Source organism: Diplodia seriata, assembly GCF_021436955.1.
Source record: "Diplodia seriata strain FDS-637 chromosome Unknown scaffold_5, whole genome shotgun sequence".
Classification (NCBI taxonomy): domain Eukaryota; kingdom Fungi; phylum Ascomycota; class Dothideomycetes; order Botryosphaeriales; family Botryosphaeriaceae; genus Diplodia; species Diplodia seriata.
Genome location: NW_027117312.1, coordinates 1,234,959 through 1,260,415, shown reverse-complemented (window position 1 = coordinate 1,260,415; position 25,457 = coordinate 1,234,959). Strand labels below are relative to the sequence as shown.

The window sequence follows — 25,457 nt, the reverse complement described above, 5'->3', positions numbered from 1 at the left end:
GCTAGGCTGGGAGGCCTGGATTGCGGGGATGACCGCGGAACCTCCCTGGCGGGCTGCGCAGTGGACGCCGGCGCACGCCCGCACTGAACTGCGACGCGCCCCGGCGGATGTGCAGGTGCAGCAGGCCTTGCCCATCAGCGACCGATCAGGACGGCGCGGAGGGATGGTGGGCAGTCGGCTGGCTAAACCCTGGCGTGATCACCGGCGGGAGCTTGCACCAGTCGGGCGCGGGGACCGTCTGTGGCCTCACTCATCTCCGACCGGCATTCTCCTTTTGCCTTCAGCCCTTCGAACCCACCACCAGCTCGCACGCAAGCATCAACCTTCAGCCTCCCGCCGCCGTCGCGTCGGCCGCCATGGCGCCCGGTAGCCGAATCCCGGAAGGCGCGTAGCCCGCTGCACGCCGGCCCCGGGGCGCGACCACCTGGCCGGCGCGCGCTCGCTCGCTCCTCCCCAGCTCACGAATCCGCTCCATCCTAATCCAAAGTGGCTAACCACTAGAGCCGCTTGCAGCGCCGCAAGTTGCCGCCTTGGCGCGCTGCTTACACCCTGTTATTTGATGCTTTGCCGTCCTCGCCAATCTTCCCAACCTCCGTTCGCTGCTCACTGTTGCCGGCAACGGCCATCATGGCTGCCATGTCTTCCGCCCTTGCCTTCCAGTCCCTCCTTGTGCTACCTCTACTTTCCCTTCTCGGCTGCGCGGCCCAAGCCCAGTTTTTCGCCATCCCGTCGGTCCGGGATGTGAGTAATGGCGGCTGCGACGTAGCGGTAAATTGTTGCCTATTCCGTGTTGATGCTCAAGACCCCCTCTCTGATCGCCAAGCAACTACAGTGTGCAACCCTGGCCATCCAATTCGGCTCTCAGCTGCACTATCCCGAGGCCGATGGGAACTTCACCGTCTGGGATGCGAAGCAACTTGCTTCCCACCGCGCCTGCCGTATCGAGCCCGCCACCACCAAGGAGGTCTCGGCCGTGCTCGGCGTCCTGGCCAGCAATTGGTGCAAGTTCGCAGTCAAGAGCGGCGGCCACACGTCCAGCAAAGACGCTTCCAACTCCGTTGGCGGCGTCACCGTCGACTTGAAGCGCATCAACCAGGTCGAGCTGTCCGACTGCAAGACGCAAACCCGCGTGGGCACCGGCGCGATCTGGGGCGATGTCTACCGATTTTTGGAGCCGCAGGAACTTTCGGTTATTGGGGGAAGGGTTGACGATGTTGGCGTCGGAGGTCTTGCGATGGGGGGAGGGGTCAGCTTTCTTTCTGCGAGGCATGGCTGGGCGCTGGATAACGTTCTGGAATACGAAGTCGTCCTGCCCAACACTACCATCGTCACCGCCAGCGAAGATTCCAACCCCGACCTCTACTTCGCTCTCCGCGGCGGCGGCAACAACTTTGGAATTGTCACTCATTTCACCCTCAACACGGTTCGCCAAGGCAAAATCTACGGCGGCCAGAAGTTCTACACCCCGGATAAGATGGACGCCTTGATTGACGCCTCGTATGAACTCACCTTCAGCACCAACCCGGACATCGGTTACTGGATTGGCTACATCTACATGGCGGACAAGAATGTCACATTGGCTCTCTCCCAGGAAATGTACGCGAGACCAGAGAAGAACCCTACTGTATACAGTAACTTTGACAAGGTTGAGCCTATGGGAAATTCGATGCGGACATCGGTCATGAGCGACTTCAGTATGGAATTAAAGCACGGGACGCCAGCCGGCAAGCGGTACGTGAGAAATCGTCGAGCGAAGCTCAGAGGGGTTAATTGATATGCTGACTGAAACCCGATAGAAACTACATGGCATCTCTGACCTTTCTGCCATCAAAGGAGCAGGACAGACGCATGGTTCAGTTCTTCCAAGAAGAAATCGAAATTTTGAAGACTCAAGGAAAGACGGCAACCCCGGCCTTGACCTTTCAGCCCGTTCCGCTGTCTTCCATCAGAAATATGAAAGTACGCGGAGGAAACGCAATTGGGCTTGAATCCGATTCTCCGTTGACACGTACGTCTCACAATGAGGGAAAAAGGGGTAGAAACTTTACTGATCTGATCTGCAGTCGCCAACGTGGCAACGAGCTGGACCAACGCCGAGGAAGACGACGCCATCTACGCATCCCGCGAGCGGTTCCTCGCAAAGTCGAGAGCATCAGCCCAGGAGCTCGGCGTTTTCCACAAGTACGTCTACATGAATTACGCCGACTCGGAACGAGACGACGTATTTTCTGGATACGCCGAGCAGAACGTAGAGCGGTTAAAAGAGATTCAGAGGAGTGTGGATCCGGAAGGGGTGTTTACGAGGGACGGACTTTGCACGGGTTATTTTAAGCTTATTTGAGATACCAAGGGATAATGTTTATGGTTTTCTGCTGACACAACGCAGCTTCCCCTCTTATTGTGCCGGCCATACGGGGCTCTTGACACGTGTCAGTTTAACGAGCCGTGAGGCGTCAAACACGGCTGTTTGGCGGGCTGACGCTCGCGTTGCATCTAATTTGGGCGAAGGACATGGACGGTTGCCTTGGTTTTGCCAGGAATGAAGCGCGTCGGCAATTCTCGTGGGACCGCTGCCGTGCTGCACCTTTTCGTGTTCTCGGCGGATACATAAAGGCTCCACCACGTATAGTGGACTTACGTCACGGCGATACTGGTCCCTGAACTCGAGTCGAGGTCTTGGGGCTGTTTCAGTATGGCATCCTGTCCAGGAATCAAGCGTTATCTGACTGGAGCCTTACACTAGGTTGTCCGCATGGTAGGATGGACGGAGAGCATTTCGGGAGCACAAGAATAGCCTCGCGACCAAGTGGGTCACAGAGGTAGCGGTAGATTGCGCGATGCATCATGACCTGGTCTGATCCAAGCGAGGACGCACTCGCGCTTCTGGCGCTTCGTTGACGCCCTCACCGCTCCGTTTGATCAGACCAAAACGTGGACGCCTATTCACTACTACACAGTACACATTACACTTCCGGGTCCACAGATCCTCTGATTATCTTCCTGCTTCAATTCGAGCGGTGACCGCTAGTTTGAGGCGGCTGATGCATGCGGGGTTCGGAGAAGGGAAGTTCGATCGTGTTCACGACGCCACTCAAAAAGAAGAGGAGGATATCTCACCACGTGTGCGATGTTACTTTGGCGACACGAAATCAAGACAACCATAATACGTGGTATCTGTACGGCTCGTATATTTCGCTGTGGCCTCCTCTCGAACGGGTACCCCTTCGGCTTTGCGCGACCAAGACGCCCGTGATAAACGCCCGCATCACGGATGTTCAGCTGCACGGACATCCAACGTTAAAGCAAGTGCACGGGGGTCGGTCTCCGTCTCGTTCCGTCTTCGGACGGACAATCGGGAAGAATGGAAACCGTCTGCCACGTGTGCCGCTCCGCTTGGCTGGCCTGGGGATTATCCATAAGATTCTGTCAGGTATAGAGTACATATCTGTGGCTATCACCTAGGGCACGGGATTATTTCAGAAGCATCCCGTCTGGCTATAGGATAAGAGAGGGTGGGTCCGAGAATTATCCTCGGCCGAGAGAGCTGTAGATCTATAGTGGTGTTTCTTGGTCACACTATACTTGGCTTGGAGGGAGTTCTCTGGACATATCACTTCAGACCTCGGAAATCTCCCCTTCTATTGCTCGAAGAGGTCGCTAATTTTTAATGTTCAAGGACCGGGTGCAATAGTTTCCATATCGCACGATATTGGTTTCAACATCGCGTTCACTTGCTCCATCTTTTACTCGTCTGCAGCATACCAAGTGTAGCATTCAGACAGGACGACTTTTCTTTTTCTTCCCTCACAGAAAGCTGCCAGCATTTACAGCTATGCGTGTTTGACAAAGTTCTATCGATTTGATGCACTTCACACTAAGTCTTCGTTTCGTCGTTTCTTCTCCGTTCCTTTCTTTCAACATGCGGTGCCCCTCCGATCCTGTCCTTCCTCGGTCTGCAAAGGTCATTCCTAGATGACTGTTAGAATCCTCTTGGCCGCTTCTGCGGCATGACACGTTTTCGTCAGACGTTTGGGAAGAAGGAACCGCCCTTGCTTCAATCACCTGGCGTGCCCGGCCACAACACTCGCCTGCCCCTGGCAAGAAACGCATGCCACATTCCTCATTCTCATCACGCAAAGAAAAAAAAAGAAACGGAGAATGATAAACCGGAATCGTTCCACTCCGCTCTTCCTTTTTCCCTCCTTCACCATCACATATCAAGCGCCGCGTTCCGGTCGGAGTACCACGCATTCCAAAACGCGACAATCTCGTCGGGGTAGCCGGTGCGGTAGAACTCGAGCTCCCAGTCGGGGGCGTGGCGCTCGGCGACGGCGAGCCAGTACTCCATCTCCTCGCGGCGGCGGGGGCGGCCGGCGAAGTGGACGAGGAAGTCGCCGCGGCGGACGCGCTCCGGGGCGAGCGTCTCGTTCTGGAAGGCGTGGTACGCGTTGAACCAGCGCTGCGGCACGTACGCCACGGCGGGCGCGAAGCGCGGCTCGAGCAGCAGCCGCTCCATGGCGCTCTGGTCGTTGAAGGTGAGCGTCTCGTCCGGCCGCAGCGGCCGGTAGCCGACGACGCCGGCGAACAGCTCGAGCGCCCACGATGACACGCGCAGCAGGAAGATGCCGTTGTTCAGCCCGTTCCAGTCGCGCGAGACGACGACGTTGATGGGGGACTCGACGGTGCCGCGCATGTGGTCGGGCGGCAGGAAGCGCGCCGGCGGCACGCAGGGGTTCAGCACCACGGTGTCGCCGTCGACCCAGAGCAGCCACTCGAGGCGGGCGGCCGCCGGCTTCTGCAGCTCGGCGGCCAGGACGGACAGGATGTACGCGGGCTTGTTCCACACGCCGTCGACGACCTGCTCGCGCAGCACCAGCCCGCGCAGCCCGTGGATGCGGTTGTGCAGCTCGTGCGTGCGCAGCGCCCGCTCGTACGTCGCGTCCACGTCGCCGTAGAGGACCGACACCTTGGCCATGCGCACCGGCGACTGCGCGGCCAGCGCGGCGTTGTAGTCGGACTCGTTGCGCAGCGACTGGTGCTGCGGGTTGCGGCACAGCTCCGGGTTTTGCTCCCAGATGCTGGTGGTGTCTTGCTGCCGGTTCTTCGACCTGGGCGAGCCGCTGCGGGTTTGCGATAGGCGCGGTCAGCACTACTTGCTTTCTCCCTCCGTTTTGGGGAGGAAGTGTGAGGGCAAGGGCCGAGGGACGTACAGGAACACGGTCGATCTGGTGGTGAAGATGACGAAGGCCAGCAGCGCCCACACCAGGAGCAGCGCGAGCACCGGGTGCTTCATGGTCAGCTGCGGAATCATCTTGCGGAGCGTCGACGAGGGCGAGTGGACATGGCGCTCCCCCAAAAGCCTTGCGCGACCATCTTTTCATCCTGTGTGGGATCGACACGTAGAAAGAAAGCCTTTGTCATGGGAGCTGTGTCTTTTCCTCTTATTGCCGTCTGACCGTTTGCAGAGGGGTAGGTAGCTTCTTAATGCACAGGACACGGGGAAACAAAGAGCAAGCACCACGGCAAGGAAAAATGATTATGAGTCTTGGAGTAATACAGTGACGCTTGGCTGTTGCGCCGAGCGTTCGTTTCTAACATCAACCTCTTTTCTAACATGCCCATAAGAACTAATTCTTCTCTGACATACTCGTAGGAAAAATCTTTATTTATCAACACAGAAAGAAGCGCGAGAAAGACAACACATCTAAGCGGGAGGAGTGCCGGAAGGAACGGCGCCGGACATGGTGCCGTTGCCCCCATCACCACCGCCGCCGAAGCCGGTGGCGCTATCCTCGTTCTCGTGGCCGCCGTCGGCCTGGATGTAGGCGGCGACCGAGTAGTAGTCGTCGTCGATGTAGTTGGCCGACGTGTTGATGCCGATCTGGATCCAGGCGAACAGGCCGTCGCTGACGTCGGAGCCGAGGTAGAGGTACTCGGGGAAGGGGTCGTAGTACGTGTCGGCCTGGACAATGTCCCACATGTCGTCGGCGTTGGAGGTGACGGCCTGCTCGTTGGTCGTGTACGGGTACGTGGCCTCGACGGCAGTGCGCAGCTCCTCGTTCCAGAAGAGCTGCCCGATGTGTGTGATGTTGTTCGTGTCCGAGATGGTGTTGTTGGGGAACACGGTCACGTTCATGTGCGCGAGCAGGTGCGTGTGCGTGGCACGGCCTGGCTGCGGCGTCAGCTGATATGTTTGCGCTTTGCAGTGTGGACGGGGTGCTACGAACCGTCGTAGTGGCCGGGGAAGATGGTCTCGAAGCCGACAACACCGTCCTGGTCGGTGACCTGGATACCACGGAGGTAGGTCGAGTTCAGGCCGTCGGCGGCGTAGTTGCCGTTGGTGGAGATGCCCGAGTAGACACCCGTGGCGTTGGCGTTCCAGATGTCGACGTAGACATCGGGAACGGGCTCGCAAGTCTCAATGTCGACGTACTGCACCTCGAGGTACAGGTCAACACCGTCCGAGTACTGCTCTTCCTTGACGTTCTTGCGGATCATCTCACCGACAACGTAGCTGTTCCCAAAATGTCAGCAATCACTTTCAAACCAATCATCAGCAAGGGAGACCGACTAGGGGCCGTCAGTGACCTCAGGAGCCAGGATGCAAGAGGTGTTGGCGCCGAAGATGGCATGGGCGTCGGTGAACTGGTTGTACTCGCTGATGCCGGTCATGTTGTGGTTGACGGCCTCGAACTCCTCGAGAGTAGCGAGGTCACGGCGGAACTTCTGGGGCTCTGTGGTTGTCTCAGCATCGTCTGCAGCCAAAGGGTAGTGCAGGTAAGCTCACTGTTCGCAATGCCGCGCTTCTCACGGAGATCGCGGGCAATCTGGGCACGACGAGCATGGGAGCGGGCGGTCAGAGCCTGGTGCTTCGAGGCCGAGTTGCAGTTGTCGAGGGCACGCTTGGCAGCAGAGGCACGGACAGCGCGGGCAGAGATCTCGCGCTTGACTGCATGGTGATCGTGATGCTCGCCGGGGTGGGCGGCAGCAGAGGCGAAGAGCCCGGCAGCAACGGCGGCGCCGGTGAATTTGGTGATGTTGACCATGTTGAGAGAAAGGCTGGAACTGAATGAGAGGGTTGGATTTCAACGAGAGCGATGTTGAGCTAGATGGAGACGGCAAATTACAGCAGCTATATACTCATCCCGTGTGCTTCGCCCTCCTAAGGTATCCCCCTTCGGGCATCCAGCTGCGTAAAACGCGTCGTCAACAAGTGGCAGGGGTGTACTCGGGCCAAGTCAGTATCGTCCTTAGCGTGCTGCTTCCTTCCTATCCAAGCTTCTGCCAAGATGAGAAAAAACACTTCATACGCTTTGCTCCATTGTCTCCGATCATTGCGATCCCAACGGATTTCTCTACCAATGCTCTTTAATGACTCTCGGCCCAAAGCACCAGAAGCCCCCCGACGCTCGCCATGTCGCGTTGACTCCAACGACAACACAGCGCGAAGACCTGCCAGCACCGCAGTAGGCGACGTCATCTACAAGGCCAGAAACGCGGACGAAGCTTCTCTTCTAGCCCGGAGTGTGGGGGGTTCAACGCCTTGTTCCAGCGCAAGGACGTTTAATCCAGATTGTCGAGCTGCTTGGCATTGGGCGGTGCACTTTCAACCACCAATGACCTCGCATGTATTCGTAACATGCACCGTAGCGTAGCCGGTGAGTGCGTAAGCTCTTTTCTCTATCGATGGGGTTTGGCCATGCACAGACCGGTGCGAGCTGTATGGACGCGTGGATTTTGGCTACTGTCCCAGACCACGACCCGCCGCTTAAGCAATTCCGGAGCGCTTGAACGCCTCGGGAGCCTCTTACAAGGCTCACATTCGTTTCGTGAAACTTACGGGCTTCATGAAGCTTTTAATTGGTAGAGTTCCTAGTGTTTTGGGTGAGGATGCGGACATATCGGAGAAGCCATTTCATCCCTCGGCTTTCAACATCCTCTTTGCCCTCTTCGCGGTATTGCGCCCCTGCAAATGCAGCACTTGATCCGAAATCAAAGCATCACCATCTATAGGTGCAACGCACTCGTTCTGCAAAGTTTGGTCTCGTTTCGAGTTCTTTCAGACGAGGTTTACTGCCTCGGACAATGAGCCAGAAGCTCGGAGTTGCTGCATTTGGCCTTCGGGGATATGAATTCCTCGGAGTTTGCAGAAATCCAGCGACTTAGGGAGCTGGATAGTGTCTTTCGACCAATGAAAGCCCTTGGAATAATCAATACTTCCCTTTAGAGCCCGTAGTTGCAAAGTCCGAGGTTCAAACGTTCAAACCCGAACCGTCCGCATGTAGTATTCAAGCAGGAGTAGACGTTGAATTTAAGTATCCTTAGCGCAACGGCTCTTATACTGTACTACGTAGATTGCAGGCATCTCACTGGTAGGTTCTAAAGGATCTCACGTCATCGTCAGGACCCGGAAGCCACCATAAAACCACTGTAACTCTCAATCCTTAAAGCAAACATCATCAAGATAGTGAGTGTATGACGAAGTAAATCTACTAATGTGGCATTAATCTCACATATAGATTGAAAGCGGTGTGGTTGGCGTTGATGTCACTCAGCGGAGTTCCGTGAGATACTTAGGTCTTGGTAGATCGGTAGTCGCCCACACTAACCCTAATTAGGAAATTCCGATGAAATGTTCATTGCAACGGCATTGTGGTTTTGAAAGCTTACTTAGAGTAGCTGATAGTGAATGCCCAATTATCGAATCGAGATTTCGCGCAGGACAGCAAGTCCTACCTCCAAGTGCTGAACATTTGGTCCGATTAAGGTACAACTCCGGTCTTTTGTTCATTTTTCATTCTGATGAGTGTGCACAAAAAGCATTGAGACAGGGGAGAATCAAGCTCGTGCTTCATAAGCAATGATTTTAATGCATTCAGACATACTTCAAGTAAGCCCTTGGCAAATGAGTGAAAGTAGCTTGAAACAAGCTTGAGCGACCAATTGCAGGCAGTTTTCGCCATGCAATGAGATGAAAGAAGAAGAAAAAAGTATATACAAGATCAAGAAACACACCAAAAAGTTTAGATGGTGTAAAGCAGCGTTCCAAAGCCCAACTGATCGAACCCACCGCTGTTCGGGCCGTAATCACCACCACCGCCCTCGGCACCGCCAGCATCGTCCCTCACCAGCTGCGCGTACTGCTCGGAGAAGGGCGCGTCCTGGCCCTCGACCTTGACGTAGTGGTTGTAGATGAGCTCCCAGATGGGACGGATGTTGCCGCGGTCCTGCTCGCTGATGACGTCCTGGGTCACGTCGCTATTGACGTAGGTCGTGTACTGCACGTCGTTGCCCAGGTTGTAGCTGGCGGCGTACTCGGCGCCGCGCAGGATGCGGTAGTCGTCGTACGCGAAGAGGTTGATACCTTGGTTGTACGCCATCTGCGCGAAGGCGCCGACGAGGCCAATGTCCAGCATGGTGTGGCCTTGGTCGCGACCCGCCTGGTTGATTGAATTAGCTTATTGAAGGACTAGGATGCTTTTTGGAAGAAGTTCCTACCTCCTGAACTTGGGCGGTGCCATCGTCGTACACGATCCAGAACAGCTTCTCGATGGCGCCGTTGCCCGTGCCGTTGTAGAAGTAGTTGATGGCTTCGTCGACCATGGTCTGGTTCTCCGACAGAATACCGGCGGAGAGCGCGGTCGCCATGTTGCACAAGTCCCAGTTGGCCCAGTAGTGGTCGTCGGCCGCGTCGTTGTGCTCGATGAAGAAGCGGTGGTTCATGGGATAGAAGACGTCGGTAAGCATGGCCGCCGCCGCCGCCAAATCATCGTCGGTGAAGCCGTCGAAGTCGCGGAGGATCTCGGCCGCGTTGGCGAACTGGTAGCCGTAGAGACCCGATGCGAGGTATTTGTCACTGTTGCCAGAGATCTCCTTGAGAGTGCTGGACCACGCGTTGACGACGTTGGCGGCAGCGGTTCCGAAGGCTTCGTCGCCGGTGACTTTCCAGCGGATGGCAAGCCTAACCGGACGAAATTGTTAGACTCCAAACTTACTCCCATGGCTTGACAAATACGTACTGGTAAGCAGCGGCAGCATCGTTGAAAGCACGGCTGTAGTTCTGTTCGCAACTGGCCGGAGTGCCCCGACAAAGAAGCTCCACGGGGTTTGCAGTGTAGGTGGATTGCGCATGCGAGTTGTTGGTCAGTTTGTACCAACCAGTCATCCAAGGCTCGTTGCCAGCATTGACATTGGTAGTGATGCGCTCGAAATCGTCGGCAGAGTGAAGCATGCCGGGGTGAACGAAAGCCGCCGAAGCGGACAAAGCAGAACCGGCCAGCAGTGTTGAATACTTCATCGTGACTATAGGATGAAAGACGAATCGAAAAAGAAGTGGAGAGGTGGTGCTGAGCGTCTAAGCTAGATGGGCAAGATGCGCTTTTATCTGTTCAGCATCCCCCCTCGATTATCGCAACCAAATACGAAGCATCCGAAACCTCTACAAGGTGAGCGCTAATTCATGGGCGAATATAGAGCAGGGGTTCCGGGTTCTGTGGCCTTGGGCAGCACCACCGGTTTGTGAATGGAGAACAGACTACGGGGCGGGCCAATGGCAGAGCAGGACGGCCGACAGTGCTTGATCTGCCGTGGATCTACTGAGGCCAGCACTCCATATTAGGAACCCCCTTTCACTGTTGGGAGCGGAGAACGAGTTTCTTCGGGTGTTTCTCGCCGCGGCATCGACATGATTAACTTGGAAGACGGATGCAATGGTGAGGCAGCGAAAACACCCTTCTCATTTCGGTTAAGGTTTGGAAGCACGCGTCGCGACTCGCTCTGTGATTTGTTTCCCCTGGCGCCCGCCGGGACTTGCCGCAGCAACTTCTCTGGAGAACCGGGGGTGGCGTAACGTGATGTGCAGTTTCCTCGTCCGCTTTGGCCCAAACTAGTAGCCCAGTGGTTTAGCTGATTGCCGAGATTGGTAGTTTGAACATCGCTTAAAGGAAATGCCTCGTCACCCGTATCCCGTCCTCCGGCACGTCTTCCGGACCGTATTCCGATGGATATCACCACCGGCCCTGGTGCCGGAACACGCCCGTGAAGCCGATCAGTGACCCCGTCTTACGCAACAGCGCGCACAATGAAGACCTACGATCCCCTTTCCATCGAACGATCAATATTAGCTCCGGTGGGAGAACAACACATCACTGCCTACTTTGTCTCCCCTACACATTGGGAAATTCCTCTATTGTACAAGGATTGTTTCGGGCAGTGTTCTAAAGAAAGCAACAGGCGGTGGAATGGGAAGCTCGGTCTTAGGGGTTAACGAAACGAGGATGTGGCATCTTTACCACTTCCAGGTGTGCTCTCGAGGCCATCCGTCTCTAACTCAACCGCAGTTGACAAGCAGTCAAAACGGAGTTTATATTCGTACCCCTTACAGAAGTCACTGAACTCCCCAACCAGCAAGTCGGCGTTGGCTCTGGCCACACGGGTGTTTGCTTGTTTCGAACCCGTATGATCGGCATCGAAAGATCCACCACGTTGCGCATACTGGCAAACCCCCAACCGCGCCCAGAGCGCGTCTCCAAGCGTCGTACCTCGTACCTCGTACCCCGTTTTGGCTCCATTGCTCACCCCACCACCACCGCCGCCCCCGCCAAGGCCTACTTCGCCTCCGGCGGCACCTCCATCTCCTTCCCGTTCATCTCGCCCACATCGAGCGCGACCAGAACCCTGCTCACGCAATTATACGCGGCCACGGCCGTCGTCAGCTCGACGACCTCCCTCTCGCCAAAGTGGCTTCTCAGCCCCTCAAACACGTCGTCCGCGACCCTGACCTCCGTCGTCATCGCATCCGCATACCGTATCACCGCCTTCTCCCTCTCCCCCAACACCCCGTCGTTCTCCTCCCCCACCGGCACCTTCTTCAGCACCCACTCCAACACCGCGCGGCTCACCCCCGCCTTGGCCGCCAGCGCCGCGTGCGCGCGCCACTCCCACACGGCGTCGGTCAGCGCGCCGACGCGGGCGACGGCCAGCTCGAGCGCGGCGGCGTCGACGACCGTCTGCGACCGGATCGCGCCCAGGAAGCTGTTCCAGCCGTCGGCCACGGGCGGGCTGTGCAGCAGCGCGCGGTCGAGCGGGATCAGCGGCCGCGGCCGCCGCCGCGCCGCGATGCGCTCGTAGATGGCCGCCGTCGCCGCCGGGTCCGGGTTCGCCGGCGACGCCTCGGCGGGCGCCTCGGCGGGCGCGTAGGGGAGGCGCATGGTGCGGGGCGCGGTCGTGGAGAGCGGTTGTCGTCGTAGGTTCTTTAGTCTTGCGTGGTGGTGGTGTGCGAAATGCGAAATGGATGGCCGGGATGGGGAGGTCCTGGGGAGGCCTGAGGTGTGGGTTAGATTGGTGGCTGGGTGGTTGCAGCGCTCAATTGGTGGCCGGCGGTTACCTGGTGCCTTGCAGAAACGCAATCTCATGGGCTCAGGCGAGATCGGGGGATGTCGCCCGCATATATGCTGTGGAAGGGACGCAATTGAGGGGTAGGCATCATGGTGGGGTAGCGTGCAGGACCCAAGCTTTCGGTAGCGTGCATGGCTCGACGGAACTTGGGTCGCGGTAAAAGACTTACCCACCATTCCAGAACCACAAAACAAGTCAATCACGGCAAAGAAACTGGCATGTATAATGTTCTCTCAATTCTCTCCGTGTGATATCATATCAACGCTGAAATATTCGCGTGCAGAGTGCCCCAGACCTCCCAGTAATAAAAACCAAGTATTTACAACGCCAAATATGCCCAATGAATCATCCCAACTCGTTTTTCCTTTAAATGGCCGACGAGATCTTGCCTGCGGCGTCCTTGGGCGCCAGGCGGACGTTATACTCGAGGTCGAGAGAGGCCTTGTCGTCGCCCTCCTTGGGGGTGAAGTGGATGATCAGGTCGTCCTTGACGGCGAAGACGGAGTCGTCGACGAGGTGGGGGTCGGTGTCGGGGTAGAGCTGGGTGACGACAGGCTTGTAGTCGGGGTGGCTGACCATCAGGTGGAGATGGGCAGGCCTCCACGGGCTGCGGTCCATCAAGCGGAGCAGGACACCGGCGGGGCCGTCGGTGGGCAGGGCGTAGGCGGTGGGCTTGAGCATGTAGAAGTGGTACTCGCCGTTCTCGTTGGTCCTGAACTTGCCGCGCAGGTTGTTGGGCTTCTGGCCCTCGGGGTCCTGGAAGTCGTACTTTCCGTTGGAGTTGGCCTGCCAGATGTCGAAGACGACGTTGGAGATGGGCTTCTTGGTCTCGATGTCGATGACCTTGCCGTGCATCAGGGAGACCTCGCCGTTGTGCGGGCAGTCGATGATGCTGCCGCCGTTCTCGCGGAAGGGAGCGTGGGGGCTCCAGAAGGGGCCGAGGATGGTGGACGAGGTAGGCGCCTCGCCGGTGGCAGACAGGTGCTTGTTGGCGATCTCGTCGACGAGACTGGACAATTTGGTTAGCTAAGAGCGCCACGCTCCTGAGTGTGCGGGGGAGCTCACGATTCCAGGCCGATGACGTCGGTGATGCGGTGCGTCTCGTTCCTCTTGCCCTCGCTCTCGGTCCAGAGCTTGCCGCACTGGTTCATGAACTCGACACCAGCCATCCACTCCTCGGTGGTGAGCTCAACCTCGCGGGCAAAATCGTGGATGTGCTTGAGCATGGCGCTAAGGACGAAGCGGGCACGCGGCGGGCAGGCCGGGCCAATCGCGTTGATGACATTCTCAGTGAACTTGGGGTCGAACTTCTCGGAAGACATGGCCATTGCTGCGGTGGGGTGGTGCCGAAGTTGGGGACTGGGTCTGCGACTGCGAATGAGGAGAAAAGTGAGTAGGATGAAGACTTGGAGGGTAGCAGTGTCGAACCAGGGCTGCACAGCTTATAAGTGCGCAGCGTGAGGCCTCATGGGGGCACGCGGCAGATCCATCGGCTGAGACCTTTTACTCTGGGGAAGCGTTGGTTGACGCCGAGCAGGGAGCCGCTCGTTGCCGGCGTGTTTCCCGTTAACCAGGGCCCCCGCAGCCCAGCCCCGCGCACGCCCCAGACCTTAGCCTCGCACGACCCGCGCTGCCGACCGTCGGCGCGCTGTTGCAAAAGAAGCCCCGCCATTGGCTGTGCAACAACCGATGGTAGCAACCGGCGCATCCCCGTCGCTCCGTGGCCCAGGGTAATCTCTCTTCCATCCCGCGCTATACCCAACATGGCATCGAGCTCTGGCCTCTCGCGCGCCTGTACCGGAGCTCGCAGCTGTCCCCGCCGCAATACTCATCGAGCTTCAGATGCGCGCGTCCTGCCGACTCTTCCAGCACCTCGCACAATCGCGACCCTTCGCCAGGATGGGCAAGCATCACTTGATGGTCGGCACCTGGGTCCGCCCGGGCGCCATCTTCACCTTTGAGTTCGACGACGAGGCGCTGACCTTGAGCCTCGTCAAGCGCACCGAGATCGACTACGACGAGCCCATCTCGTGGATGACCTTCAGCGTGAGCCTTCCCCAGGCGCAAGCCCCTCGACTTCGCCCGATGCTTTGACAGCGGTTTCCTTTTTTTTTTCGCGACGCATGCAAGACTGATTCGTGATCCGGGAGGCAGCATGACAGGAAGCAGATTTACGGCGCGTCCATGAAGACGTGGACCAGCTACTCCGTCAAGAGCCCGACCGAAATTGAGCGAAGCGCATCACACCCCATTACTGGCCACCGTACGTCTCTGCATCCCTCAATCGCACGGGGAACCCATCCAGGCGGCCTATCCTTCTCCACCTCAGGTGATCTAACATAACATTCTTCCGCAACAGCCCTCGCCGCGAACAAGGATACCAACACCCGCGCCATTTTCCTCCTCGCCGCCAAGCAGGCTCCATACAACGTCTACGGCAACCCCTTCTACGACTACGCTGGCTTTGGCAATGTCTTGTCGGTCAACGAGGATGGCTCGCTGAAGGAGAACATTCAGAACTACGAGTATGAGCCCAAGACTGGCATCCACGGCATGGTCTTCGACCCGACAGAGACCTACCTGTACTCGGCGGATCTGCGCGCAAACAAGGTGTGGACTCACAAGAAGGACCCTGAAACCGGCCAGTTGACCCTACTCGGGTCTTTGGAGGCGCCAGACCCAGGTGACCATCCACGATGGGTTGAGATGCATCCAAGTGGGAACTACATATACGTCCTGAATGAGGCTGGCAACAACCTTGCAGAATATGTGATTGACCAGCAAACGCATCTGCCCGTTTTCACTCACCGCACCTTCCCTCTCATCCCGCCAGGTATGTGAAATCTACCGTGTCGCCCGAAGCCTAATGTGACGGCGCTGATTCGCCCTGCAGGCCTCAGATATAACCTCAAGAACTACCGTGCCGATGTCGTCTTCACTACACAGAGCGGGAAGACGCTATTTGCGACGACGCGATCGAACACCATCGGCGTGCCCGGCTACATCAGCGCTTTCAGCCTGGCGGAAAACGGCAGCATCGAGAAGCAATTGTTCATGAACCCCACTTCGTCCAGTGGCGGCCACTCGAACGCGATCGCACCCTGTCCGTGGACCGACGAATACATTGCCATCACAGACGACACTGTGGGGTTCATCGAGATGTACAGGTGGCAGGATGGATTCTTGGGCAGGGTTGCGAGATGTGAGGTGACGGAGCCAGGGTTCGGCATGAACGCCATCTGGTACGACTAGACGTAGAGATTAGATTTCAATCACACGCTATTGGCCGCCGAGCTGTGTTCCTGCGTCCCTGACAGAACGTTCGCGGAAAAAGATAAATTTGGTGGTTCGATGCTGCGATGCGCGTGCAGAGAGTTCATCCGGATGAGATCTTGACCCAGAAAGGAAGTTTGACAACACACTGCGCGCGCGCAAGCACCAGAGTCGAACAATATTGCTACACATCTTTATCCGATGTATTCTCTCGATATTTTGAGTGCTTATCGGGCATGCTCATACTAGAAACCCCCAACACAATCTAAGAACCCTAATTTGAGCGTAAATCCACTTCGACAGCGCAGCGATGACCAAAACTCAGGCGTCGCAAAAAATCAGCAGGGGCACCCCGCTGACGTCGCTCGGCCATGGGCGGCTAAAGGCACATCCGAGGTCCAGTGCCGGGTTGTTCGACGGATCCACGCGGGGCGCCACATCCCGATCTCTCTGCCGGCGCCGCGGGGCAGAGCGAGCTAGGGACCGATGCGGGCGCCCACGTCGACACAGCTCGGCTTTGCGAAGGCCATAGTAGCTCCAAGCCCTCACAAATTATCTCCTGATGTTCGCGTTGTCACCCTCCACCAGCATCCGAGCCATTGGCCCCGCCACAGCGCAGAGACTCGTCGCCGTTTCGCTACCACCATCCGCCGCCGCTCAGACCGCATCCGTTGCCGAGCCGAGCACCCGTAATCATCGTCGCAACAATCCACAACAACGACGAGCAGCAGCCACAGCCGCAGAGGAAGCAAGATGGCGTCGCCGCCCGTGCCCGGCCTCCTGTACGTGACCATGCAGCCGCGCGCCGGCGAGCTGTCGGACGCCGTGTTCCACGACTGGTACAACAACGAGCACGGCCCGACGCGCCTGCGCCTGCCCTTCGTCGCCAACGGCTACCGCTACCGCGCCGCTGACCTCGATGATGGCGAAGGCTCCAAGGACAAGCCCGAATGGGTCGCCCTCTACGACATCCCCGACATGAACGCCCTCAACTCGGACGCGTACCTCAGCCTGCGCGGGCCGCCGCTGAAGAGCGAGCGCGAGGCCGCGACCATGAAGAAGATCCACGTCGACCGGCGCGTGTACGACGTCGTGAGCGACAAGAAGAAGGCGGGATACAGGGAGCTCGACGACGTCGTGGGCGCGGACGGTAAGGGCGTGCTCGTGTCGGTGACGTCCATCCTGAAGCCGGGCGCGGACGAGGCCGAGTACAAGCGGTGGGCGGAAGAGGAGCACGTGGAGCTGCTGTCCAAGGTGCCCGGCTGGCGGCGGTCGAGGCGCTTCAAGTACTCGTCCGTGGTCAAGCCGCTGGGGCCGGCCGACGAGGTGACGCACACCGAGTACATGGCGCTGCACGAGTACGATCCCGAGAACGGGCTGGGCTCGTCGCCCGAGTTCAAGGCCGCCACGACCACGCCGTGGACGACCAAGGTCAACGCCGACATCGTGGGCGAGAAGAAGCGCCGCGTCTACAACCTGGCCTACACCTTCGGCCCCGCGCCCCGCTACCTCTCCTCGCTCGCCGCCGGTGACGTGCCCGAGTTCAAGCACCCGGACGGCGTCACCAAGACCATCCCAGCCTCCAACGGCGCGTCCGCCGCAATCGAGTCCTACATCACCACCCCGGACGGCGTGAACCTCGAATACCGCCTCGACGGCGGCGCCTCCAGCTCCGACGACTCGCCCCTCGTCGTCCTCGTCAACTCCATCCTCACCGACTACCACATCTGGGACGCCTTCGTCGCCTCCTTCCTCGCCGACCCGGCCAACGCGCACTACCGCGTCCTGCGCTACAACTCGCGCGGCCGCAACAGCGCCTGCGGCAGCGCGCCCGTCACCGTCGACCTCCTCGCGTCCGACGCCATCGCCCTCCTCGACGCCCTGCGCGTCGCCAAAGCCGCTTCTATCATCGGCGTCAGCCTCGGCGGCGTCACCGCCCTCGCCGCCGCGCTGAACCACCCCTCGCGCGTGTCGTCCTTCGTCGCCTGCGACACCAACCCCGTCGCGCCCGCCGCCAACCCCAAGCTATGGGCCGACCGCATCGCCGTCGCGGACGCGGAGGGCGCGACGGCGGCGTCGTACGGCGGCGCGTCCGCCCTGCCCACCGTACCCTCCGACGACGCGCCCGTCGTCGGCGAGCAGCTCGCCGAGGCCACGGTGCGCCGCTGGTTCGTGCCGGGGTCGTACGAGGATCCTGCCCTGAAGCCGACCCTCGACGCGGTCAAGGCGGCCGTCGAGCGAAACAGCCTGCACGGCTTCAAGACGGCGGTGCGCGCGCTGTACAGCTACGACTACGCGGAGCGGATGAAGACGGCCGCCGTCGTGCCCGGCGCGTTCCTCGTGGGCGCCGGCGACGGAAAGCTGCCCGAGGGCATGAAGAAGATGGCCGGGGGGTACGCGGACGGCAAGGGCCCGTACTATCTCGTCCAGGATGCCGGGCATCTGCCCATGGTGGAGAAGCCCGAGGTCGTCAAGGGTCATGTGGTCGAGTTTTTGAGGTCGAATGGGTTGTAGACTGAGGTGGGTTGTAGACTGAGGACGAATGGGGGTTGTAAATGCCTGACTTTTTATTTTTATTTTTTAGGTGGGAGAGATGGGGGTTAGTTGGTGTGATGGAGCAACTGCGGCCGTAGTGCTGTACGGCCCCCGTCCACCAAGTATGATTATGACGATGATATGTAGATGTGTACACGCCAACATCGAGGAACATGAGATCCCCGACTAGCAGAAGTGGCCATCGCAGACTTGTCGGGTTGAGACTCTTTCAAATATTAAGCAGAGACCTAGGCGAGCAAGTGAGAAAAACGGAGGGTCCCTAAGGCTCGGAGAGGGTGTTTGTAACAGGCGTCCCAAAGTAGAATTATCTATGTTGGGATTCGTTATATTCGGCCACACGCACTTTCTTTCTCCTTCTCTGCCTTAGAACTACCCGCCATGCCTTTTCTACAAGCATACTGTCTCGCCTTGGCTGGGCATGACTTGATCATTTTCAAAGCATCTCAGACCCGCCGTGTATTTGATCTTGGATGACTTGCAACAACCCTTCATTATTCCTGACAGAGGGGCAGTTTCCGTCCAGTTGTGCAGTGTGTGTAGGAGAGTGGTCGACTGATATGAAATGATATACGGCGCCGCCGTTCAAGTTGGGATGGAATCCAGATTTTTACGCTGGTAGCGGCATGCTTGCAATGCTGGGTAGGTCAAAGGTTGCTAGTCGATACGAACTTGAGGAAGGCTGCGGTGCTGCCCGCATTGGAGGTGTCGGTTATCGTTGGACATTTGTCCGAGGCGTATGTCCGAGGCGCATATCTCAGTGTGAGAGGGTCAGGGATAGGAAGTCGGGGCGAGGGAAGCGTGGCATTGCGTTGCCATGGAAGCGCTGTGAGAAGGGTTCGTGTAGCTAGGTTGTTAACCGCGTGCTTGAGTGGTAGGTTGGCTGAAAGGTAGTAGAAAGATCGGAGAAAGAGTTCGGAACCATTGTGGCCTGAATATCGTGTATCGGTTAGTCATGTGTGGGTTCTGTTTCGGATCTCAAGAGAGTAGCTGGGTCCATGTCATGATTCCCTTCTGCGATTGCTTTCTAGACCACGAGACGATTTTGATCGATGGACAGGCGTTATCTTCTTCTCCGGAGGCTCAACCTCCAGTGAAGCATGCCAGAGACCACCAATATGTTACTAAGCCATGTCAGTGGCTAGGTATGAGTACGAGGTGGAGGGACGTTTGATGAAGTGCTGCACAGTTGCCGGCTATTGTTTAGTCGGCGCACTGATCCTGGCGTCAGTGGCAAGACGACACTAACAAAAAATTGTGCCGTCGAGTGCTTCAACCGCGCGTGCAAGACCTGATAAGGTAGTTCTTCGCGCAGAGCGTATCGTTCGCCATGTGAAGGGCTCCAGAATACCACTCTCGTAAATCGCCAATGGGAAGTAAGTAGTGTACGCTGCAAAGGGGGTAATTCCGCAAGAAGTCCGATGCCAAGGCTAGAGTGCGTGTTTGGTCAGGGTCTAGACATCCGAAAACCCGTCAAGACGATGCAACGCCGTTCCACTTCGGCACGGGCTAGTGACGTCTCGCAATCCGTCGCCTCATCTCGGGGTATCGTGAGCCCAGTCGGTGGCTCGTCCGTTCCGATTTTGCGTTACGTGAAGCGTTCAGCCGGTTACACGAACAGAGGAATGAGTTTCCGGTCCGCTCCTACTGCCGACTCGAGAGATGGAAGTGAGGAATGAGAAAGTCGAGGGCCAGGACAAGAAGAGGATAGCAGAGACAGTCCGAGGGTGTTCTCGCACGCCGCTTTGCGCCGTCACCCATGACTCTCTCCCTGCGTTGCTTCCATTGCGGCTCTTCCTGCCCAGAACGCTTGAAAGCTGCCAAGGAGTCTCAGCCCTTCTTGGTGCCTCGCCGTGAGACGATAATCTCGGCCGAGCTCAGTGCTCGCTCACCAGCGCGGAGCACGAGCAAGAAACGGAAGAGTCCACGATGAAAGGAAAGGAGAATGCCGCAATCGGTCGGGGAAATGGATGCCGAACGGGTGGGCCAGGTGTCGACTTGGGCGTCCCTTGCGATGCCTTACGTCGCCCAACCGAAAGTCAAGCTCTTCACTCTTCCTCATGGACGCCTCATCACGAGAGAAACGGCGGCCGCGAGGCTCTTCGGCAATGACGACGGCAGCTAGCCGCAGCGGAAAAGCGAGAATGCGGCGCGTCCGTTGGTCGCGTGGTACGGAAGGTTGATTCCTTGGCGCGAACGGAAGGCGGTCAAGGGGCGGGCCAACCCCAGAACAGGATTGGGAGCCGCGGCCGCTCGCACCACATCGCTCCTCCCCCAGTTGTGTGTCAGTGTCCCCACGGGGCGCCCGGCATTTGCCTTTCCCACCAACCGGGGCCCATCACCAAGGCGCGCCGAATTTCCCCTTACGACAAAGCCGCAAAAGAAAAAAGCCCGTGAGGCGCCTGCCCGGGTGCGACTGTGTGATCCCATCGAACGATCCCGCGCGCAAACGCACGAGGAATGACATCCCGGGGTGCCTTGCGTCCGATGCCCCTCGGTACATATGCACCCCGGGTTTTCCTTGATTTGCGCCGCCCACACTCTCAGCCGTATAAATACCGTCCGGGGCCCCGTCCCTACGCGCGCGCACGCAGGATGGGGAAGCCCAGGCCCAGGCCCAAGGTATGTCATCTCTCTCCACCTACACCAATTACCTCACTGCGTCCCACTCACCCTGTTTACCTCATCATGTCCCCCTCACCTTGTTTACTTCATCGTCCCACCCTACCCAGCCACCCACACCCACATCCCCCATCCACTCAATTCACTACTGCACCATGACGAAAGACAGAAGATCAGGTTTGGAAGCGAAGGGTGTTCGGCTTCTATTCATTAACTATATATATACAGACACAAGCGTGGGAATCATTATGCTCCCAGAGGGCACTCGGCGACCTCGGGATACTCCAAAAAAGAAATCGATCTTTTCCCCAATAAACACCGTCAAATGCGAACCCAACGGGACGAACACAACGCGTTCTATCTCTATTCGCCTTCTTTCTTTTTCGCTGCCCAGACCAGCTGAGATCAAACTGTTCCAAGACGGAAAGAGCATGGGAAAAAATTCATTCAGGGACCTCGCAACACATCTCCTCTAGTGGACGGGGTTGGTGAGCGTGGGCTCCACCGACGTGCCCTCCTCGTCGCTCATGGCCTCGTCCTCGCTGATGAGGGCGAGCTTGCTGCGAGCGCGCAGCGCCGGGCCGAACTTGAACATGACGAAGGGGATGAAGGTCAGGACGACGGCGACGAGCGAGAGCAGCAGACCGGCCCACTGCGAGCCCATGTTATGGAAAAACTGCGTCGCGAACAGCGGCGACACGGCACCGAGCGTGTTACGCATCAGACCCTGACCGGCGATGGCCGAGGACGAGTTCTGGCCGTAGCAGTCGGCCGTGTACGAGTAGCACGACTCGAAGATGAAGAAGATGCCGATGGCGATCAGGGCGAGGGCGATGACGGGGCCGACCCAGATGAGGTAGCCGTACTGGGTGAAGGAGTAGATGAAGAGACCGATGGGCAGCCAGACGGCGCCCCAGAGAGCACCGTACAGACGCGCCTCGGGAGCGACATTGCCGTTCTGCTCGACGTTCATCTTCTCGTACTTGCTGATCTGCAGGAAGTTCAGGCCGAAAGCGATGGTGGTGCCGACGCAGAGCGCGATGTAAGGAAGACCAGCTGCGGACAACATTAGTAAGAGCTAGGGAATACTGGGGGAATTTGCAAAGAGGTGGACTTACAGACACCCTCATTCCAGCCGTGCTTCTCGGTGAAGGTAATGGGGATAACCGAAAGGAAGAGGAAGGTCAGGAACCACGCGAAGGCGATCCAGAGACCAAAGGCAAAGACGACGGGCTCGGTGGCAAGCATCTTGACGGCCTTGACGGACGAGGCGTTCAGCATCTGCTTGATGTTCCTGGCCTCGAGATCCATCTGGGCCTTGTAACGCTCGTCGCCAGTCGCGGCGCGGAGTGCCTTGGCGCGCTTGTGGAGCGTCACACCACCGCGAGTCTCCTTGAAGAACACCAGGATGATGATCAGAAGAGGAACACAGGAGATACCCTGGATACCCTCAATCCAGCGCCAGCCGATCGCCTGGTCGATGAAACCAGCGTAGATGGGAGCACCGACCGTGCCGAGGATAGCGACGTAGGAGAAGAGGGCCATGGGCCTCGAGCGCTTCTCCGGAGGGTACATGTCGTCGAAAGTACCGCCGACCAGAATGGTACCAACGCAACCGAACAGACCGAGGAAGGCGCGCATGACCAGGATAGTGGCGATGTTCTGGCCGAGGGCAAGACCGATGAAGGTAATGCAGAAGCAGAGGTATGCTCCGACGTAGATGACCTTACGACCGACCAGCTCGCAGAAAGGAGCCAGGAACATGGGAGCCATAGCGCAGACGAAGTTGAACAGGAAGAGACCAAGCTGGCCAATTTCCGTCTCGACACCAAATTCCTTGCACATGCTGCTGACACCGGAGCTGTATGCCGTGGTGGCGAGACCAATGGTCAGGGTCATGAGGCACAGCAGTGCCGTCGACATGGATTTCCGGGCGTTGCTCCAGTTGAACGGGTTCTCGGCATCGCCAGGGGCGAATCTCAGCAGGATGAAATCCTCGCCCTCATGACGGTGGTGGTCGAAGTAGGTGAGGGGCATGTCGATCTCGACCTCGGTCAGCGGACCATGCGAGGCGCCCTTGTCCTCCTCGGCGTGGAGAGCCTGGAGGTACTGGCCGCCGGCAACGCATCCCTTGGACTTCTGGACCGGCTTCTCACCCGCAGTGGACGATTGGGAGGATTCGGGGTTGCTGTTCCCCTCCACGTGGGAGACATTGTTGTTCTGGTGGTGGGATTTGCGGACCATTTTGACTGTTTGTTGGAGAGGAACGGATGGAAAGGTACCAGCTACTTCGCAGAGCACTCCACGGGACGAGGGTATATAAAGGACGTGCCAAAAAGGAGCAGAGGGCAACGTTCCAGTCGGCCTGGCGCCACGGCGACGAGTGCAAGCGTGTCACTCGATGGTCCCCCGATGACGTTGGACTCCATCGGGTCCGAACGATGGCCAGGCCGATGCTGCGACGACCAGCAAGTGTATCCACCACGGACCTCGCAAGGTCCAGGAGCGGACCAAACGGCGTGGCGGACCATACCAGGATCAGGCGAACAAGCAGAGCGAAGAATCTCCACTGTCGGAGCTCAAACAGCACCGGGGAAACCGAGCTCGGCGAAACTTTTTCACAACCCGGCCGCTGGAATTGGCTTCCATCCTCAGCATTATTGCTCGCTCATCTCGATGTGCAGAGCCAAGTGCAGCCGACCAGCTGCTCCCAAGGCGCGGACCGCAGGCAACGCGGCGCAGACGCGCAACAGCAGAGCTGGCCTGGGAGGAAGGTGGACCGAGGCGGAAGTCAAATTTGTCGAAAAGTGGGCTCTCAACGGAAGCCGGGCCTGCCGCCGCAATGCCGCCGCGGTTCAGGCGGTGCCAGATCAACAGCCTTATCGATTATGTCAGCCCGACAGCCACTGCCATCCCGGCCGCAAGCCCTGTCGATCGGAAGATCCAAGCAGAAGAGCCGCTCGCGCATGCCGGCAGCGGATTAAGGACCAGCCATAGCCGTCGGGAGCGCGCGGTTCGTTGCGGCTTGGTGCCGAGCGCGAGTCGTCGGGGGCCTGGCGATGATGTCACGGCGGCGAGCTCGTAAAAGACGCCGGTCGCGCACTTCACCCCAAGGCAGCGAGAGTGGACTGGCTCGGACTGGCAGGCGTTGGAGGCCGCTGGCGTCGGTGGCGCCCAAAGCAAAGCCGGGCTGGAGCGTGCAGTGGCAGGCCTCTGTGCCTGTGAAAGGCGATGGCAGTGGGTCTACTGAGGGCGTTCCGCCAGCCGTGCCGCTAGCGCCGCGAGCCGCCTGCTTGTCCCAACTGCCCCTGCCGACAACACCACGCCGACCTCCGCAGCGCTCAAACACCTCTACCCGCGCCGCTGGGTGCGCATCACGACGCCGTCGTCTGACCGGCGTGGTCGCGTGCCTGCCCACGCACGCTGCATCGTCAAGCCGATTGTCGAGGTGTCGCGTTGCATTGCGTGCCGACTGCGACGCCGTGCAGCGCGGCTCCACTGATTGCACCACGCCAATGCCGCCTGCCCGCCTCGCGACGGACCATTCTCCTATCTGGCCAAGAGTGGACGCAGGTCGACAGCAGCAGCGTCCGGATGTGGAGGCTCGACGGTGGGTCGCTCGCACGCGTTCGTCGCCCCGACCTCACCGCCCACTCGATGCTCAGTGCTGTCGGGCCCATTGTGGGCTGATGGGGCTCAGCTCTCCCAGCTCTGAGGAAATTGTCGAGAGACCCATGGGGCGCCCGCAGCACCTCCTCATTTCCTCCAGCTTCTCTGTCTCCAATCTCCATGAAATCCCCGGCACGGAGAAGATGGAGTACTCTGGAGAAAAGCACGCCATGGGACGACACCTGCAGCGGCGCCCTAGACGCGCAACGGCGCGCCCGGTACCTACGCACGAGTGGTGGACAGCTCGGCCGGGAGCAGCAGACAGTCTGCCCGACGCTTGTTCAGCCGTGACGTCACAGGGTCCTGCACTGAATTTTACTCGACACATCAGCGTGCTTCTTCATGGCGGATTTCTTGCAGTCGTTCCGACTTGCTCCTGGCTTTGCGCGAGGCTACGGAGCGGATTCTCGTCGGAGCGGGTCTGCTGGCCCTGCCGCCGTCGGGATTGGCGTTCGTGGTCCAGCGGCAGCGCTCGGCGGATGCCGCTCTGTCGCAAGGCTCGACGGCGTCATCGATCAAAGCGTTCAAGCTAACCGTCTCAGACAGCCATCGCCCACCACACCGCCCGTCCTGAACAGGAGACTGTCAACACACGTGGTCCGATCCTGGGACGTGAAACCCCATCCGCTGTCGCGGAGCTCCCGCGTTGGCCCGGTGAATCATGAGGCCCGTCAAAATTTCCCTGCTTCTTCTCCGCGCTGGGAAGGCACGACCGCAAAGTCCCGCATGCGGGCGGAGTCTGGAGAGCGTCGCTTGCCTCCAGCTTTCTCGCGCGTCCCCATGGTCCCGATATCGCGGCACAGCGCCTAGAATCACACGCCGATGAGAGACTTTCGCTCGGCAATCTCGCCTTCGGCGCGTGGAGCAGATGGCTGCTTGGAGCAAGTGTTGTCCCCTTTGGGTCCGCCGCTCTGTCCTACCTCTGGTCACCCTGAGCCCGGTCG

The 25,457-nt window shown here is 58.6% G+C and overlaps 9 protein-coding genes across 9 annotated transcripts; 3 read left to right on the top strand and 6 right to left on the bottom strand.

Moving 5' to 3' along the window:
- Window positions 1-627: 627 nt before the first annotated feature.
- On the top strand, window positions 628-2,341 carry SLS55_005380 (uncharacterized protein; the record flags this gene model as incomplete). Its single annotated transcript, XM_066776830.1, has 4 exons — window positions 628-741; window positions 833-1,731; window positions 1,797-2,008; window positions 2,064-2,341. 4 exons carry the CDS (start codon window positions 628-630, stop codon window positions 2,339-2,341), a joined length of 1,503 nt encoding a protein of 500 aa, XP_066632672.1.
- A 1,869-nt stretch (window positions 2,342-4,210) lies between these two features.
- On the bottom strand, window positions 4,211-5,622 carry SLS55_005379 (uncharacterized protein; the record flags this gene model as incomplete). The annotated part of the gene is made up of 2 exons (XM_066776829.1): window positions 4,211-5,108; window positions 5,615-5,622. The coding sequence occupies 2 exons, from the start codon at window positions 5,620-5,622 to the stop codon at window positions 4,211-4,213; spliced, it is 906 nt and encodes a 301-aa protein (XP_066632671.1).
- An 82-nt stretch (window positions 5,623-5,704) lies between these two features.
- On the bottom strand, window positions 5,705-7,046 carry SLS55_005378 (uncharacterized protein; the record flags this gene model as incomplete). Its single annotated transcript, XM_066776828.1, has 4 exons — window positions 5,705-6,168; window positions 6,228-6,514; window positions 6,572-6,734; window positions 6,788-7,046. 4 exons carry the CDS (start codon window positions 7,044-7,046, stop codon window positions 5,705-5,707), a joined length of 1,173 nt encoding a protein of 390 aa, XP_066632670.1.
- Window positions 7,047-9,023: 1,977 nt separating this feature from the next.
- Window positions 9,024-10,297, bottom strand: SLS55_005377 (uncharacterized protein; the record flags this gene model as incomplete). The annotated part of the gene is made up of 3 exons (XM_066776827.1): window positions 9,024-9,440; window positions 9,499-9,961; window positions 9,996-10,297. The coding sequence occupies 3 exons, from the start codon at window positions 10,295-10,297 to the stop codon at window positions 9,024-9,026; spliced, it is 1,182 nt and encodes a 393-aa protein (XP_066632669.1).
- Window positions 10,298-11,606: 1,309 nt separating this feature from the next.
- On the bottom strand, window positions 11,607-12,209 carry SLS55_005376 (uncharacterized protein; the record flags this gene model as incomplete). Its single annotated transcript, XM_066776826.1, has 1 exon — window positions 11,607-12,209. One exon carries the CDS (start codon window positions 12,207-12,209, stop codon window positions 11,607-11,609), a length of 603 nt encoding a protein of 200 aa, XP_066632668.1.
- Window positions 12,210-12,762: 553 nt separating this feature from the next.
- SLS55_005375 (uncharacterized protein) lies at window positions 12,763-13,724 on the bottom strand (the record flags this gene model as incomplete). The annotated part of the gene is made up of 2 exons (XM_066776825.1): window positions 12,763-13,405; window positions 13,462-13,724. 2 exons carry the CDS (start codon window positions 13,722-13,724, stop codon window positions 12,763-12,765), a joined length of 906 nt encoding a protein of 301 aa, XP_066632667.1.
- Window positions 13,725-14,295: 571 nt separating this feature from the next.
- Window positions 14,296-15,648, top strand: SLS55_005374 (uncharacterized protein; the record flags this gene model as incomplete). Its single annotated transcript, XM_066776824.1, has 4 exons — window positions 14,296-14,442; window positions 14,551-14,659; window positions 14,756-15,229; window positions 15,290-15,648. The coding sequence occupies 4 exons, from the start codon at window positions 14,296-14,298 to the stop codon at window positions 15,646-15,648; spliced, it is 1,089 nt and encodes a 362-aa protein (XP_066632666.1).
- A 774-nt stretch (window positions 15,649-16,422) lies between these two features.
- SLS55_005373 (uncharacterized protein) lies at window positions 16,423-18,183 on the top strand (the record flags this gene model as incomplete). The annotated part of the gene is made up of 1 exon (XM_066776823.1): window positions 16,423-18,183. The coding sequence occupies one exon, from the start codon at window positions 16,423-16,425 to the stop codon at window positions 18,181-18,183; it is 1,761 nt and encodes a 586-aa protein (XP_066632665.1).
- A 3,133-nt stretch (window positions 18,184-21,316) lies between these two features.
- On the bottom strand, window positions 21,317-23,088 carry SLS55_005372 (uncharacterized protein; the record flags this gene model as incomplete). The annotated part of the gene is made up of 2 exons (XM_066776822.1): window positions 21,317-21,900; window positions 21,963-23,088. The coding sequence occupies 2 exons, from the start codon at window positions 23,086-23,088 to the stop codon at window positions 21,317-21,319; spliced, it is 1,710 nt and encodes a 569-aa protein (XP_066632664.1).
- Between the last annotated feature and the right edge of the window lie 2,369 nt (window positions 23,089-25,457).